The following is a 19,180-nucleotide window of genomic DNA, read 5'->3' as shown; positions in this document are numbered from 1 at the left end:
TGTGTGTGTGTGTGTGTGTGTGTGTGTGAGAGAGAGAGAGAGAGAGAGAGAGAGAGAGATTTTGATGTTTAACGTAGCTTAACAATTTTTCAGTTATATCGCCACGATAACAGTTTATGGCGAACACTCTAACCACTAGGAAACCGGAGCGGTCGTATATTCAACAAATAAGTATTCAACAAGTACTTTTTTGTTACGTCGGCATAAAAATATTATCAGTGTGTGTATGTGTTCAAATGCAATTCCACGCGCCTGTCGTGTTTTATATGAGTCATCGAAAAGATGTTTTAATAACGTTTTTAAAATGTATCTTCTGAACCAGCCTTGATATGATAGTATGGCCAGAAATCAGGGCAATAAACCTTGCTCTGGAATATAACGTAACCAAAAATATTAAAAGCTCTATCATCTTCTCTGATTCACAATCAGCACTTCAGCCACTCCACTACGGGAAGCTGGAAAACCTATTAATGACCAGTGCCCACATTTGCCACAGCTAGCTGTATGCCTCTCACAATCTCGTATACTGTTGGTTGCCCAGTCATGTCGGTATCAAACCTATCATTCATCCTAAATACCTTTATTAATCTTATTATTCGTTGACGTATGCAATTTAGACTCAGTTTTGTTCTGAAAGCATCATATATTACCACCAGCATCTCATCGTTGTGATTTTAATTGTTGGTCTTATTATCGCTGGTCGATAATGAACCTTTTATCAGCTGTAAATAATCTAGCATATAATCATTCTGTGGCGCTAAATAGGCTTACAGTTCTAGTGCGCCGCAAAGCCACAATCAATCAATCAATCAATCAATCAATCAACCAATCAATCAACCAATATGGCAACAATGATTCAAGTGATAAACATGGACAAGTTGTATTTACAGTCATAATTGAATTGAATATGTAAAACCCTACATCGAGTATACAAACAAAACACAGGAGCCATTTCCAACAACCTTTGTATTTCCAACATCGTGCATGGAGTATATTTCAAGCGAGATGCGATTAATTTCCGGTGGAGAGAGAGGGAGAGATCTTAGTGTTGTCCTTTGTAACATTTGGTCATGTTGCAACAGAAAAAGAGAAAACACTTACCTTCTGGTACATCGTCGTCATCATCACTAGATGAGGAGGAGGAGTCATCTTTTTTGCTTGGAGAATCATCTCCTTTGATGTTGGACACTGCCTCTTTCAAGGCTTTTATAACATCACCAAGGCCATCTGGCAGGTGCATTTTGGCTGCTTCGTTCGCCAGTTTCGATAGTTTTGCAAGCTCAGGGCTATCTTTGAGGCTTGCCACTAGACTCGAGAGGTCAGGAAGGTCAGGCTTCAGTTTATCAGCTATGTCAGCCAACTTCGGAAGTTTAAGTTTCAAATCCGTAATATCTACGTCAGTGATTGTCTGTAGCGGAGAACTAGGTATGTTGTCCATCGAAAGAAGTTTCGGAACTGTGAAATCTGATAAGTCTAATTTTGGTAAATCTGGCACTTTTGGAACTTGAAGCACGTCGGAAATGGACAGCGAAGGGCTAATTACCTGTGCACTGGAACCTGGCGATATGGATGGTAATTCTGGTAAGCTGGGTACGCCTGGTAGTTCGGGAACAATAGGTAAATAGGGTAAGGAAGGTAAAGGTAGTATAACTGGTACACTAGGGACGGGAGGGAAAGGCGGCAAGGGAGGAGATTTGGCAAGGTCAGGTACTAGTGGAAAAGGCACATTGGGTAATTGGGGCAACTGCACATCGGGTTGACTCTGTCCTGACTGGGAAGAATATAAATTCTGCAGTCGCGACGATCTTAAGTTTCCTCGATCAGGTAATGGCGCGTCTTGCACTCCAGTCTGGCCAGACCTTCCGGCAGAGCTACTGGTATGTGCAGCAAAAGCTGGTAATGGTATCGGTTCGTCTGGAATCATTTGTCCATTCTGCATCGGTAGATGGTTAGATATAGGATCTGGCTCTCCTATGATAGGTGCTCGAATACCTCCTGGTCCTACTCTAGCTACTGCTGAGGAGGAACCACCGAATGCTAATGACGCCTGGCCTCCACTGGTTGGTGACATACCTGTGAAAAAAATAGATTTATGTAATTCAGTCCAATTACATCAAAGTCATTCTATGCAATTAAAGTAGTTAGATTTTTTTGAGATCTAGATATAACCTACTTTTACTGTTACACACCTACTCGTGTGGGGTTCGATCAAACTTAAAATGTAAAACTCCAATAGACGAGTTCGTAATCGACGAACATTCAGATGAAGCTCACACAGATTAGCCTGAATGAGTTAAGAATAAAGAGCTTGTACTCACGTAAAATTAAAAGGAGAGTAAATGATTCTCATAAGATTTAGAATGTGTGTTGAATAGTCCCCCAAAATGATTCCCAAATAACATCAAACTATACTATAGAATGGCACCGACAAAGTTTCTTTTTAATAGATGATCATTAGAAATAGAAGACATTATTATAATTGAAATTTGATCTATCCGTAAATGTGTATGAAATAATGGCAGTGAAATGCACGATGTGAACGGCTGAGAGGAATCACAATGATCATGTTAACGTATGTGAAATAGAGAGATAAAGACATGGTGGCATATTAATGCTATGTATATATTGCGATGTGGTGGTCCTAATGACTACCAATTAGAAAGATAACACCATAATTAAATATATATTTTTCACGATTAGTATCATTACAAATAAATAAGTGAAAGTATAACAGTAACACGCACGCACGCACGCGTAAACACGCACACACACACGTATATATATATATATATATATATATATATATATATATATATATATATATATATATATATATATATATATATATATATATATATATATATATGTATAAGTATGCGGGAGACTGGAAGTCGATATAAAAGTTTAATGAACTCGACAATGGTTCAAGATGGTTCAATTTTAAAACTCAAATTCTTTCATCTCCCATTTTAAAGTTTTTGTAGTTATTGTGATTCTGACTGTATAATGGCACCGAATATACAAAGGTTCGATAGCGGTATACATCAAAGTAATGCGTCTTCAGAAGGTGTATGCATATAATGCATATAACATAACTTCTATGGGAACTAAATATCCAGGATAGTCAAGAAAGCCAAATACATTCCATCTTGATTTTGTATGAATCTTAAATCAATCAAAAAGAGTTTACAGAAGCGTTTTCTAATCATTCAGTAATATATATTGAAAACCTATGTTCCTCATTAAGATGAAATGCTTTTTAATTTAGTAAATGCACTGCGTGACATTAATTAATATCCTTGCGGACTCAAAAATGTATTGCCCATGCAATCCTGTGCGTGTGTTAAGAGGCGACTAATGGAAACAGAAGCCATGGCAACTCAATGCTTATCGTGCCGGATTATAAGCGAAAGGAAACAAATTCGAATCCCACTATCAAATCATTCATGTTGGTTACTGCGGTGTTCACTTGCGCAAAAATATTTTACTTAAATTTCCTCGGCACTAAATAACCTATTTGTATTGCTATGTCGTGAAACACCAAACCATACCGGATGTTGACTTCTTTTTCGTACATTTTACATTATGTTTGAGTCATGCTAAAAGGAATTAATACAGATGCATTGTTCAGACAATGATGGATTAATATTCTCTAGAGCACCAAGCACTGAGTCATGAATGAATGCATATATATATGCAGACACATAAAGTATTTATTGATCACCTTCTCACGAGAAAACGATTTATATTTCAACTATTCAATATGACCATGAACGTGTACGTTCAACAGAATTATGACCATTTAGGCACCGCGTTCGTGGTGAAAGACAAGATTAAGACGCCAACGCCACAAACATGTATCAAAATGATAATAAACCTCACTCTTTTAACTTAAGAGGGTATTTTTTTTTTAAATACTCGTCGACAGTCTTATATATTTTCGAAAGACAAATGTATTAGCGAAATCTCTTTAAAGTTCTGTTTATTTATATATTTTCAAAAAACAAACAGATCTAGATGGTCTTCAAGTATAAGTGCATTCTACGGTATATTAAATACAATGCGTATACATGATGTCTTCTTATCAAATTATATGCTACTTATCTTGTTCAAGTTCACCTTGAGTCCTAGTTTGGTCCATTATCCAGGAATTTTTGTTGTCAATTTATACTGGATGATGCATATTCCAGTATCAATTTTGTAAAATGAAGTTATACAAACTATTCTCAAATAATGAAAAGTAACGCGTGGTAGGACTATACCACATTTTGATAAACAATAATAATGACAGATTGCATGGATGCTGGATGAGTCAATAAGCAATTTGGTGTTCCAGATCCGACGCACGTTCATTGGCGTGTTCGTGGTATCACCACCTCTTGGAACAAATCGGTGTAAATGGTAGTTTTGTTCATCCTGACACTTGCGTGACTCCAAGAGATATACACCACCGAGAGTCTAATAATGGTCTTTGCCGTTGGTTGCTGCATCATCTATTCTGTAACGTCCATCAGTATCAGTTGTACATAAGGGATAAATGTAAGCATATTTATTAGAAACATTTATTCCTGCAAAGAGGTTAGAGCGTTCTATTTGCATATACTCAGTGATTTAGTGGTAAAGTTGGTCCATTGTCAATAATATTTTCGAGCAGATGCAGAAACTTGTATTGCTTGTTTGTGCATTTAATGAGGCCGTTCAATTATAACAGTTGTGCATTTGTGCAATCTAAGCTTTTATAAAGAACGCTGATTAACCTGTGAACCAACAAAAGCGATTTTGGCAGATCATTGGTAAGACACGTTTTTAAGCGTTATAATCGTTTGTATAAATTATTGCCATCTCCTTTTAAGGAGAAGACCTCACAGAGCCACGAGAGATTTCTGGATGAAATAGACAATATAATCGAATGTACCTCACCCAAATTGCTATTATTTTTTCCTTTGTACGTCTTCATGTTGTTGAATGGATTGTTTCTAATTATAAATACGATTCGTTATATAGGAAAATAATAAGAAGGAAAGTTTCCAGCTGGAATAGTGTACACAAAACTAAAAATAAAATGACTTTAAAATCCCATTTTGCGCTTACCATAGGACCAGCAAATATAATCTTGCAATAGACACGGATTTTTGTAAATGTCTTCCTTCTTTATTTTTATTCTTATTTTTTCCTTGTGCTTTAGCCAAATTCTCCATTCTCCAATGTCACCTTTACAATTATTATAACCTTTTACAACTTTGCAAGTAATATTAAGAGTATCGTATGATTTATTTTCACCTTTATTATATTGGAACGACTCCGTGCTTGGGCGCGCGCATATCCGTCTCAATCAGAATTTTTTCTAACCTCTTGCACATGTTAAAAGAAGCATTACATGAAAGGAAGTACAACTTTTGTCTTTTATAAGATCTCGTCAATGAAAACATTATTCCAGTAATTGGAGTATTGTAGGTGACTTATGTCGCAATTACTTACAGTTGCATAGCTTATTAAGGAAACTTTTCATATGTTTCGTAAGATCTTCAGCATTCGGTGATGTCATTGCTAGCTGCGGATTCCATGCTACGTCATCAATTTCGTCCGTGGTAACCCTAGAACCAAACCCCACCATCATCATTCGGATTCCAGAATCTCGAAGCAATTTTCCTTGAGAATATGACATCTGGGCATATTCACCTAGCCCGCCGGTGAGAACAATTCCAATCTGAGGGACATTTGGTCTGCCTCCGGTGCTAAACTGTCCCCTTAGACTCCGTAATCCAAGATAAGCTCTTGGAATACCTGGAGATTTCTTCAGTTTATGAATTTCTCTAGATAGATCAATTTTTCTTCCTGTTAGTGAGACTGTATTTGTGACAGTATCATCATATTGTACGACTCCAACTCTGATCTGGTTATCATCCAATTTTAGCAGACGAATTATTCCCATCAAGAAAACTTTGACCTTTTCAAAATCAAGGTCACTCACATAGTCTGAGGAATCCACAGCGAACACTATATCGGCCGGGATACTAAGGCAACCTGAAATACAATAAACAAGAAAATGACTATGAAAATTTGGATATTACTTTAAATCATATGGTGAATAAGAGTCTTTTCAAGTGCGCTGGATCCAGCAAGGGATCATGTGTGTCAGGGATTGATTAAGATAAATGCAATAACCTGACAACGAACAGTGAAAAACTAGTATTTAACAAGCCTAAGTGCTTTCGATTAACGTCCATGATATTATTGTCCGCCTACGCCATAGCTTGCAGGAAAATAAAGACACCTTGCAGTTAAAATAATAGGTGTAAGTGTGATGTGGACATCCAACATTTCAAAATATGTTATGGCTCTCCAAAAACGCTTTGTAGACTGGAGATATATATTTTTAAATTATCAGAAATAAATTTCCAACAAATTTATGACATTTATGACTAATTAGAAGAGAAAACGAGTACAGTAACGAAAGGAACAAATTTTGAAAAATAAATTGGATTTGCATTTTTCTCTGCAAGGCATGTCATTGAGATTAAACTTTCGAGGAACAGACATTTTTGTGAACGTGAAGAGTGACTGCATCCATGAAAAATAAAGTACCAAAATATTAGAATAATGTTATTTTTAATTAAAATACATAAACTGAAGAATAATGTTATTTTAAATCATACCAAACAATAGAATCATGTTATTTAAAATAAAAATACATAAACTACAGATAAATGATTTTTTTAAAATTAAATAGCTCAGCTATAAAATAATGGTATTTTAATAAATACAAAACTACAGGATAATATTATTTTAATTAAAATACCCGACAATATAATTATATTCTTTTAACTAAAATACCAAAACAACAGAATAATGTTATTTTAAATTAAAAATTGTTTAGGTAATTGTCGAACTTAGATCCAGGATTCTGAAGTAGGTTTATATAGACATTTTCAGTGTTTGAAACTAAAAATACCGTTCGTTAGAAACCAGTAGATTTCACAAAAGACTGAAATATGTACATTGGTATTAATCTAATGTGACTGAGGAGAATTTTATTGAATTTAAATTCGACAGAAAGGGTGGGGACGGCTGCTTGAATATGAAAGGACAGTAATTGTTTTCCACTGATTGTAGTTATAGTTTATTTACACTTCATACTACTAAACAGGCTTTGATAGCTAAATTGTATATACCTTGTTATGTATATTTGATTTAATTTATATCTTATTTAATTGTTTTGCAAGTTTTAAAATCTTTCATTTTTTAATTTCATTTAATTTCATTTAATGTCAAAATAATGTAATTCTGTTTACTACGAACTCGTACTTTTTCAAGAAAAAAAATTGACATTGACTGTTCATTTTAGTAAACACATAAGGCTGACCTGGTTCCCAACCTTAATTTAAATTTAGTAACAGTCAAGTCAACAAGTTCTTTGTTTTATTTATTTTTATTCTGGGAGTAATAAGAGTGAGAACGAGGCTGTATTGAATACGTGACCCTAGGATTGTAAATAGTTTTAGTGAAGTACACAATTTTTAAAAATTGTATTCTTAGAGTAAAAAGACTGGACTTTGTCAGGGCCATGCTGAGAGTACGTAATGTAAACATGATCACGAGAGTACGCATTCTGCGTATCACAATTACTGTATAACCATTGTTTTAGAGACATAATTACAGTCTGGGCTTAAAGACGCTTGATGTCCAGGCGTTTCCTTCTGTTGAAGCCAGTTTTCGAGTTATATGTTATTTTTTCTTCAGATTATTTGGATTCAAAAGAATTATATCTTTTTTCCTGGAAATATACGTGTGCTCAAAGACATTTCTTAAAAATTTTATTTGGATTTCCAAAACCAGAGGATTATTTATTGTCTTTTACAAGGAACTGTAGACAACCCCACTGTACAAGATACAGCATACGTCATAGCCTTCCATCTTGGATTCTTCGTCAGGACTCGAACTTGAATTCATTAGAACATTTCAATATCAGGACTTCTACAATATTATTCGTGGATTATTTTTGGATAATTTTTGGATTTCATTCTTAAAACCGTAAATTCTTATTTTTTATTTTTACAGTATTTTTCCAGGGAAATAAATAATTTGTTAAACAATTTTCAAAGCTTGTTGTTTTCACTCTTTCTTGTGTTGCTATTTATTCGAGCCTAAACAGGTAGCATAGAACCTCTAAACAAATATTATTCAAACTTAAAAAGAACTTGCTTAAATTGGTTTTGGGCAGGATAAAATACATCCTAAAACAATTTTTTTGTATAAAACCAATTTCTAAGAGAAACTTTTCATTTGCTTCCCTCTGTGTGTATGTGTCTATTTAAAAATAATTAGTGGAATTATTATTATTATTATTATTATTATTATTATTATTATTATTATTCTGAATTCTCATTTTGTTTATCAACACTATAAGTACAGGTACATATGTGATGATATTACTCAGACTTTCCAACACCAATATCCACTTTCAAGTCAATATAAACCTGCACCTAGAAGTGAGAGCCTCGTTTTGATATTTGGCGCTCGATGTCAGGAACGGCAACTCGTCCAAAATGCTTATTGCGAGAGGAGTCCATTGGCTACGTAGTGATTGTAACTCGATTCAAAATCATAATTACGTGAGAATTGGTATTTGTGTGCAGATCTGTTGGCTAATTAGACTGTAATCTTGCCAACGTCACTTTGAATGCAGAAATCAATATAATAAAGAATCAAAATCCTCATGCATAAACTCACAATCATTAAAATATTTTTCGCTTGATAATATCTGCTCTGACGTTTGTCATATAAGATCTGTAACGTTTCTACGTTACCTCCACCCAGACAATATTTACAGTATAAATCCGCACAGGAAATGTTCTGAAAAAATATAATTCACACTATTCAGTAGGAAAATGTTCATTTATTTCACAAAATATACTATTTGCGGAATGATCTGTACGAGCTAAATTTGTAAAAAAAAAATGTCTTTGTGTGATATAATTGTAAAATATCGGTACTTATTTTTATCCATGTACTTATGCAGCCTTTAATGGAACTGGCACCAAAAAAATACAATCTCGTAAATTGACGGATCTTGCCTTAGAAAGAAAGTAGCAAGAGAATCAACGTTTTGTGCTACTTGTATTTTGCTTTTTGTTTTGTTTTTGTTTTTGCTATTTTTTGTTGTTTTTCTGTTTTGTTGGGGGATTGGGGAACTGTTTGTTTGTTTGGGTTTTTTTTTCTTTTTCTTAGTGGTACAGATGTAAGAAAATATTCGCTCGTGAAGTGACAAAGTTTTGTATTGTCACTTACCATATATATTTCCTTATATATATATTCCAAGAAATGTAGAGATACCCTATGCATACTTATTTTCCTCCATGAAATTATCCCCATGCTTTCAGGTGAGAGTCTTCAATATATCAGATATTTAAATGACTTGACATCTGATGGCTAGGTGAGGCCTTTATTCGTTTCTATAATGAAAACGATTGAATTCGTCTGTAAATAACAAAGCTAAGAGACATTAGAACTTATGTTGCCATTCATTGGTATGAACCTTTATTATAATAATCATATGACAGCATTTGCTAGAAAAAGTGGTTTTATAATCTTCAGAAATATATAGACAAATCGGTAACAAAAGTAAACTTTGATAAAAGACGTACATATTTGCATGAGTCAGAACATTTAGAAACCTAAGTTATCATTTCTACTGCAATTTAGAAATACGTGTAATTATGTACCAAGTTACCAGTTACACTTTGAAACCTTCTACAAAGTGCTAGTGCCCTTTCAATAAAAGTATGCATGTAAAATATATGGGGTTTCTTTCAAATCTTAACAGCGTTGTGACGTGTTGACAGATAATTTGAAGAAAAGGACACTTTTTAACCAGACAGATCGGCTGCTTAATTTGACCGTACATCAAAGTTGAAGAGTCAAGATGATAAAATAAGAAAGCAACTTAATATCACCATAAAACCGACAATTTTGTAGTAGAGGTGTGCCCTTATTAAGACGGTAATTATGGCATGTCATGCAAGCCGTGTAGTCCAACACTGTTTACCAGGCACGATCCATTCATAATTATGTCTCTATGACATGCTGAATGTATATATTATATACGGCATGGCAGTGATGATAGTGTAACTTTCTTTTTGTAAAAAGTTTAACATTAATGAATATTTATACCGGAAATATTTAAATGCCGTTTGTAATGTTATTTCCATATTTTCACCATCTTCTTCTTTCGCAATTTGAACACGGTAAAAAGCTTGCTTAAGGCACGTTGTCTAATTGACTTTACTTAATCCTCAACTTACATGTTTGTTATCCCTTGACACCATTTTTTGTGATGGCACACGATTTTTCATATGTATAATTTATGTGAATTTCAGACTAGGCTGAAACGTTTATTTGTAAAGACATTGCCGTCCTGAGCTGGACAAGCAAGACAAAACGTGGCCAATATCAATTAAATGTTTGTCTCGAATTGTATTTTGGGTTTTATGCATCTACTCCCACTCCAGCCCCACCCCACATTACCCTTAGCCATTTGTGCCAAGATTGGACATTTTACAGGGAAATGGTTACACCCTCTCCGTACTCGGTGATTTTGTAAACTGGGTGACTTTCTAGCAATCTTTCTCGTTTGACATCAATGGTATTTGCGGTAGGAAATGTCTTTAAACGTATCTGCACTAACGTTTAATACCAGTTTATTATATTGGATGATTTTTATTTTTTCGTGCTGTCGCTTGGTCTAACTGAAACATATCATGGTGATGAAGCTGCTGAGTCATGCTGACGGAATAAAGCTTAGGTATACTCAAATGGAACACAGTGCCCATATGTTATCAATTGAAACAAAAATTACATGGTACATCAGTTATTAGAAGACTTTCTACGGGTAGATATATTTGTGTTTCTTCATCTACAAGTAGTAAATTAAGCCATTATCTCTCCACTGTGACCATGTAATGTAATTTGCTTGATATTGTTTTGTAATGGGTGCATATGTGCCTGCAAATATATGTTTAATTATGTAATGTCACATCCATAGTTTTAATTACTTGCTATCACACTGAGATAAGGACTATTTATCGTAGTCAGGATGAAATATTCGCTTTACTAGGTCCTTATCCAGCTTGCAGTATCACAGTTATCAACTATACTATTTCTGAGTACTTTGAATAAAGCGTGGAAATCTGGAAGAGATAAAAGGAAAATAATTTCATACATTAATGACACGAGCCGCCTGCTTTTTTGATGCATTACCAATACAAAAAAGCAGCGTTCTCTAAGGATATGTGTTATTACTAATGTTGACCGTGCCAGAAACATGATGTTTGAAATCAATCACCTGCCTAAATGAAAGAACAGCGATTTCTCATATATTAATGCTATGGATAAGTCGACGATATAATTGTGGATCTAGAATTTAACGACTCACCAGAGAGTTGCCTGGTGGAGCTGGTGATGTGGACAGCAGTACAAAGCAGCAGTGCCAGAGGGATAAACATCCTTCTCATGTTTGCTTTCCTCGTTGGTCAGATTCCAAACTACCCTGCAAAAAAAAACAAAAAAAAAACAAAAAAAAAAACACATTTTAAAAAGTAGCATATGATATACTGAGCGACCAATGTCAAGGAATGTATGGACGAAAGCAGGTTTACTGAGATTTACTGTTTGCCTTGAAATTAGACGGTGTTTAATGCCAGCTAACTTATGCGATGTTTTAGTTCTTATATGAGTCTATACATTTTGTTGCAGTATGAAAGTCGAGAACAAGATAAAGTCATTTTTTTTTTAAAATTGTAACACACTCAAAATTTGTTAGCATTCAGTAAGTAGATCGACAGTCATATCTATGTCAAATCTGCTTAACGCAAGGCACTTCAGAGAGATTTACAGGGAAATAGCTAACAAAAGCCTATTATTCTCAGTTGCTTATTTACCCTGCTCGGTCAGTTTGCCGTGAACTGATATATATATATATATATATATATATATATATATATATATATATATATATATATATATATATATATATATATATATATACATACATATATATATATATATATATATATATATATATATATATATATATATATATATATATATATATATATATATATATATATATATATACATACATATATATATATATATATATATATATATATATATATATATATATATATATATATATATATATATACATACATATATATATATATATATATACATACATATATATATATATATATATACATATATATATATATATATATATATACATATATATATATATATATATATATATATATATATATATATATATATATATATATATATATATATATATATATATATATATATATATATATATATATATATATATATATATATATATATATATATATATATATATATATATATATATTATCAACATTTTTTGTGTTATGGTGTGGACAAAAATGTTGTTTTCAAAAATATACTTTATAACCGAAACATATCCAATAATCACGAACATGTCAGGCTTGTTACTTTTATTTTTTGTGTCGTTTATCACCTGGACTTTCCATGTTAGCTCTGTCGCCTAATCTTGTCAACATTGTTTATATTTGTCATAAACTTTGAAATAGGCAATCATTACTCAACTAGAACTTTCTTTCGTCAAGCAGTTTTCTCGTCGTAATAATGTGATATTTATTGTTCAGGTAAATAGATGCCTGTATTTTAATATTTATGAAATTGTTTAGAGGACACATGCATAAAGAGTGAATACTTTACACTGGAAAAAAAAAATCTCACGACATCGCGTGTTTGCTACAGCATTTTCATGAATGCATGCTAAAAGTCAGACTTAAAAATCCAACTTGAACAAGACGTTTGGCAGGAGATTGTAAACGCGTTTTTCTTTAGTTTGATGTAGATGTAAACGCTTTTATGAATTAAAGGACTACAATTCTGAAAATTAAATAAAAGGTATTTGAAAGTGAGAGTGAAAGTCGGCACCGAAACTTTAACCTAGATACATGGTGGTTGAGGGTGTTTACTTTGGTTCTTCTGTTTTATTTATTTATTTATTTATTTATTTATTTATTTATTTATTTATTGACGCTGATGAAATTTGCATCAGTAAACATTATGTACAGAAAGGAATTTATACTCAGTGTTTTTATAATAAAAAGGTGTCCACATTCATAGGAAGTGGATTTTTTAGTAACGTAGACCTTTGAAAACAAAATATTTTACTTTTCTTACAACCTCATTATTTTATTTGTCCTCGTACTATATAATCTTCAATGAGGAAGTTGCACAATTTTAGAAATGTTACCCGGGAAAAATGTTTATTGTTTCCATTGTTAAAAATTTTATTATCATGCGTTGCCTACATCAATATCATGCAGATATTCAGTCAAATTGAAATATGTACCCTTGCAAATTACAAATATGTAACTAGGCTATTTTTCGACATTAGTATAGTATCAAACTCCAAAATCGTCCTAGACGAAAACATATGACTCATATTCAAGTACACAATATATAATTTCATTCTAAGCAAGTACTATATCTATAATCACAAATTAATAAGACTCCATAGGAACCAAAACTACATACATGGTTAAATAATTCTAACCCTAAAAGAATAGTTAGTTTTCATTAAAAAAAAACTTCCTTTCTGATCCCTCTTTCTTTTTATTTTTTCTTTATGTATTCAAAGTTTTATTTTCTAAATTTTGAAAATACTTTTGTTATCGACATCTAAGTGTTACATATCAGGTATAAGGTCATATATTTTTTAATCAAAAAGCAAATAAAGCTCGTGATTCATGTTTCAATACTCTACTTGAGTTCTAAATAGCAGATACCATGATTTTAGTTTAACAGTTCCTTGTGACCTATATGTAACAACATATTTTTCAGAACATTGGAATTGACGTAGTTATCACTTTCCTCGATGACATATGTTATGTGAATGTGGGGAAAAAAAATTGCAATGGCCATTCCCGCACAATAACACAACAAAAGGAAGGCGAAGCTCGGCCCGAACTTGGCTGTCATCAAGGAAAATTACGTATATTTTACGTTTATTATTGTATGTGATACTTCCATTATATATATATATATATATATATATATATATATATATATATATATATATATATATATATATATATATATATATATATATATATATATATATATTGGTTGTTTGGTGAAGTACGTACTTGGCACAATGATTAACGGGAATGGTAAAGCTGTCTCTTTATTGATTACCTTTCAGTTCTAGCTCTCTTCTTTGTTAAAGGGTAAGTGGCCTCTAAATATATCGCGAGTATATCAAATAAGTGTTAGATTTTTCACATCTTGCTTGATACAGGTAGATAAGAAATTTCCATATGCTTGGCCAATCACAGGTTCTATATAACATTGTACCATCCCTTTCTACGTTTTCGCTAATCAAGGTTCCAATATGTTAACCCTATCTACAACTTGACGGTTCAAGCAGGTATTTTAGTGCTTTGTCCGAGCGACATCTATTACATTTTATGAGTTGCCTCCCTTAGTAAGTAATGCCTATTAACCAAGAGCATTGTTTATCGGGTGAAAATGGTGGAGGGAACAATTGATTTCAAAAGGATACTTTATCAGTTTAACATCGAAAGTATGACTACGTACCAGAGAGAAGCCACTACAGGTGCATTCGAGTGATAGGTATTTGTACAAACACGGACCGGCAGCGGAAAACTGCTTTTTTATGAGTCCATTCAAGTTATGAACTCCCCTTGTGTCGATCTTGTAGAAACATTGTTCAAATTTGAATAACATAATTTTGATTGGATGCAGTGCCAGCGCATCCACTGAAATTCACAGGCCCGCAGCACACAAATATCTGCCAGATCCTCCAAGGTGTAGATATGATTAACATATTGGAACCTTGGCGAACGAAGATGCCCTTTCTATCTCTACCGGTAGGTTTAGGAACACGTCCTTTAATAAAAGTATGACTCAGTATTTAAACAGCACATCAGACTGGAATTGCATTAAATCACAAATTGTACTGATTATGTTCCTCAGATCACCGGCTTAACAAATTATTTTTGTTAGGTTCGCACATGTACACAAAAACAATTACAGTCACATAAGCTACCGTGTTTTCAAAATTAATGGCTTTAATTTAGCCCATAGGTTTCTATTTACAAATCAAAACTGCATTATTCAATGCGTCCCATCCACTAAAATAACAGATGCTGATTGTGTCGTCTAAGACGTTGTAAACTTCATATTTTTATACATTTTGTACAGAGGTATACAACTCCATGGATCACATTGAAAATATTCACTATTCAGTATTGCACATATTCTTGCACAACTTAAAAAATGTTTAAAACACCTTTTGCCGGGAGTTTAAAATGAGCGCCTTAGATTATATTGTATATTAAAGATTATTACTTTGTTATAGTTCACTTTTACAATTTCTTTTTATATCATCAGTATTTATTGTATGTATCATTAACTGATGAATTTTAATCTTTAACCTGTTGTTATGGAAGATTTTAATTGATACATATTACAAGCTATAGTTGTAATGAGTGTTAAACATATTACAAGCTAAAATAGAAGTGTGTGTAAACTGTTGCAAATGGTAACATACATGTCACTTCATTAATACTTAGCGACTTTTGATGCAGTAGTTGAAATAGTCACTATACACAAGATTCAATAATCAGTCTCATGACGTTATAACATTATCAGCATGCTAGAAGAGATAGATTACTGATGCTATCGATCTGTGATTACCGGTAGTCTGTTGAAAGAGACAATGATGTAGGAGACCAGCTCCAATTTGCCCGGTGGAATAAATAATTGCTCTGGTCTAGCATGTCAGATGTTATTTCATGAAACTCTTAGCATAAGTATAAAAAGACAATATAAACTTGCCAATGCGATCAAAAACGGCTGTAATTATCTAGCATTGTTTTAAAGTAACATTAAAAATTGCGTAAATAATTAATCCAAAATTCCGACGAAAGCTCGAAAAAGCTTACTACTATACCCTCATGAAAACTTGCTGTTTCCAAATTAATCTTACAGATCTATAAATATAAAATTAAAATCATTATTTTTTTGGGCACATTGCTAATTTCTATGTACGTATACTATTGATATATTAGTTGATAAAATCATCCGGTAAGATAGTATTAAGGCAACAACTGGCATTACTTACTTACCAATCTGCTGGCCTCGCGAGCCCAGTCCGAAACTGACGAAGTGTATTTGCCACTTCATAGCGTCTCTAGCAACACATAATTATCCCTAATATGCAATGCCACAAAACTGTATCTTTTGCACGTAATATTTTTTTTTTTGGGCCGTTATGTAGCTACAAAACTGCTGTCATATCGTCTGACAAGACATTCTAAATTAGTTCATATTCTCACGCTACTGTAAACCCTCCACAATTACGACAAACGTAATTATTGTATTCTAGTTGCTTGACCACAGGTGAAGGACATATATGGTTCTGCTTTTAATATTTTCTGCCTGTTTTATTCACCTCGAGTCTTTTAAAATAAAAATCCATTGTCTTCGTGATATGGTATAATGCCTGAAGCTGCAATAATGGCAGTGGAGACAAAAATGTCACAACTGGTATTTACTAAATATCGATATGTGCTTTAATGCATTCCTAAAACAAACTCTATGGCAATATTTGTATTTAAAAAAATATTAATTTTCTGAGATTTATCAAAAAGAAACATCATCCTGCTTGCAACTGTAATATGTTACTGGACCTCATAGCTATTAACGTTTATAATGTTTACCACACTAGTTTAGCAAAATTAACAGAATATGACAGGGTTAATTCATAACAAGAATTATTATGCAAAGAAGTCTAAATTTACATCCCTGACCACACGAAAAGAAAGTAGTAATATCCCAAAATACACACACACACACACACACACACAACGTTCTTTTTGGACCCATTTACGTGAACCATTTCTTGTCGGCGTTTTTTTTTTATTATTAATTTTTTTTTGTCTGCACAATAAATTGAAATCGAAATCGAATTTTATTTATTTCTAGACTTTTTATATAGCCGATGCATAGATTGCTGGCACCATGTACTGTGTGGGAAACGTTGCACGATGAACATTCAGACTATCTACATAGTACGATATTGGAATAATACATAAACTGAACAACATAATCTTTCAAAAATAATCACTTTTTTGTCTTCATTCTTCGCCATTGAATGAAACTAACAATGAAGCTGCTTAAAACGTGTATGCTCAAAACTTGAACCTAAATGTATACTCCTAACATGTACCTACATGTATACTCCCAACATGTATCTACATGTATACTCCCAACATGTATCTACATGTATACTCCCAACATGTATCTACATGTATACTCCCAACATGTATCTACATGTATACTCCCAACATGTACCTACATGTATACTCCCAACTTGTATCTACATGTATACTCCCAACTTGTACCTGTTATACTTAATTAACTAGCACATACAAACATTTCTGATGTTCGAGTTACTTTTTGTCCATCACGCGATAGCAATTATTATTCCTTGGTAGTACATGCCAAGCCAAATAATAACCTATGTGTCTTTCAACTCGTTGTGATGAATATTTGTCCCATCCGAGTATATTCTGCAGTTTGTACGCTTTATCCATACTTTAGATTGATTGTTAATCTACCTCCCTCTTAAAAAGTTTCCATAGTCTGCTTACATTCTTAAACTGACGCAACAACACATTAAATAGAAACAAATATCTACCTTTAGCCTTAGACTTTTCCAATATAAACATTCAATCAGAAAGCATAATTTACACCAATTAAGTGTCTACTTTGATACACAAGACATGCCATGATAGACGAATTCAATGCAAAAGCAAAAGATGACATTGTAAGTGCCATGATAACTTGGTCCATCGCACTTATATTCATTCTTTTGGTCTGAACATACATCAGCACGTGATATATTTATAGTTCATGAAGTCTGAGTGGTTTCTATTTTTGTCTTGAGAGGACCACACTAACGTTTGAAAACTGTAAAGCACGTGTACCTAAAATTTGTGAGAACAAACTATTTTTGCTGTTAGGATTTTAAATAGATAAACCCTCATTAATTCTACATCGTCTGATGCATCTACTCAGGCAATGCAATAATATGTATGTTTTAAATCATTTTCATTTCTCCAATTAATATTTAACGAGCATTAGAATAAAGACAGAAAGGGAAAACATTTATTTTTTGTTGCTTCCAGAATTTTACTATATCCTATATTGACTTTATATAATGATAAATGCGATATTGATTTTGCAAAACTGGAATAACGTATATTTTTACGTTTATTAATGTATATGATACTTCCATTATATATATATATATATATATATATATATATATATATATATATATATATATATATATATATATATATATATATATATATATATATAAATATTGGATTTATCATGACACACCATGGATGATGACTGACATCCAGCTTCATTTGTCTCCAATCGTATCTGGGGATCTTATTTGCAGAGCCAGAATGGTACTTCTAAACTGTACGGTAAATCGATCTCGTCAGACTCAAAGTATTCATTCGATGTCACAAACAATGACTGCAAACATTGAAACATTCAAAATTGCAATTTGTGTAGTTTCTGACATACGTTTCACACTATATAAAATAATTATTATTCATTATATAAAAAACACGGACACAAATGACTTTATTTAGCATGAATAAATTAAAGACACATTTATGTCAGGAAGGAATAATTAAAAAGACGCATTGATGTCAATGCGGTGTACACAAAGAAGCATTAGTTCTCAAGTTGTTTATACCAATTAACTGTGTCCCTCGTCCATCCTGGAAACATTTAGGACTTGAAGAATCGAAACAGTAATCAATAGAGAGATAATTAAATATCAGCCTTCTTGTCCGATGTAGTTTGGAAAGTGCAGGAAATATTTTCTGATGTTATATTCTTCCGTCTCACTCTAATTTGTATTCTTACATCTCCTCAGTTCCGTGGCCTAAGTAGTTAGAGCGTTCGCCTCAAATGTGCAAGCTCGCTTGTTAAAACCCCGGCCGAGTCACACAAAAGACTTAAAACTGGTACCAGATGTTGCCTCGCTTGCCGTTCA

The 19,180-nt window shown here is 32.9% G+C and overlaps 1 protein-coding gene across 4 annotated transcripts in view; it reads right to left on the bottom strand.

Annotated features, from left to right (window-relative positions):
- LOC149797162 (uncharacterized) overlaps positions 1-16,376 on the bottom strand; it is a 40,681-nt gene extending 24,305 nt beyond the window's left edge. For 2 of the 4 annotated variants that reach the window (XM_089961837.1, XM_089961839.1), the window contains exons 1-4: positions 16,224-16,376; positions 11,432-11,545; positions 5,479-6,024; positions 1,102-2,073 (exon numbers count right to left, since the gene is read on the bottom strand). In XM_089961837.1, coding sequence (XP_089817963.1) covers positions 1,102-2,073; positions 5,479-6,024; positions 11,432-11,510 — 1,597 coding nt within the window. In that variant the 5' untranslated portion in view covers positions 11,511-11,545; positions 16,224-16,376. Of the gene's footprint in view, positions 1-1,101; positions 2,074-5,478; positions 6,025-11,431; positions 11,546-16,219 lie in introns of all 4 variants that reach the window. The other 2 variants (XM_089961838.1, XM_089961840.1) reach the window with 1 other exon arrangement.
- Positions 16,377-19,180: the final 2,804 nt, after the last annotated feature.

Source organism: Sinohyriopsis cumingii, chromosome 6, assembly GCF_028554795.1.
Source record: "Sinohyriopsis cumingii isolate HCF-2022 chromosome 6, ASM2855479v2, whole genome shotgun sequence".
NCBI classification, from domain to species: domain Eukaryota; kingdom Metazoa; phylum Mollusca; class Bivalvia; order Unionida; family Unionidae; genus Sinohyriopsis; species Sinohyriopsis cumingii.
The sequence above is the reverse complement of the archived record's forward strand: the minus strand, read 5'-3'. Positions and strand labels throughout refer to the sequence as shown.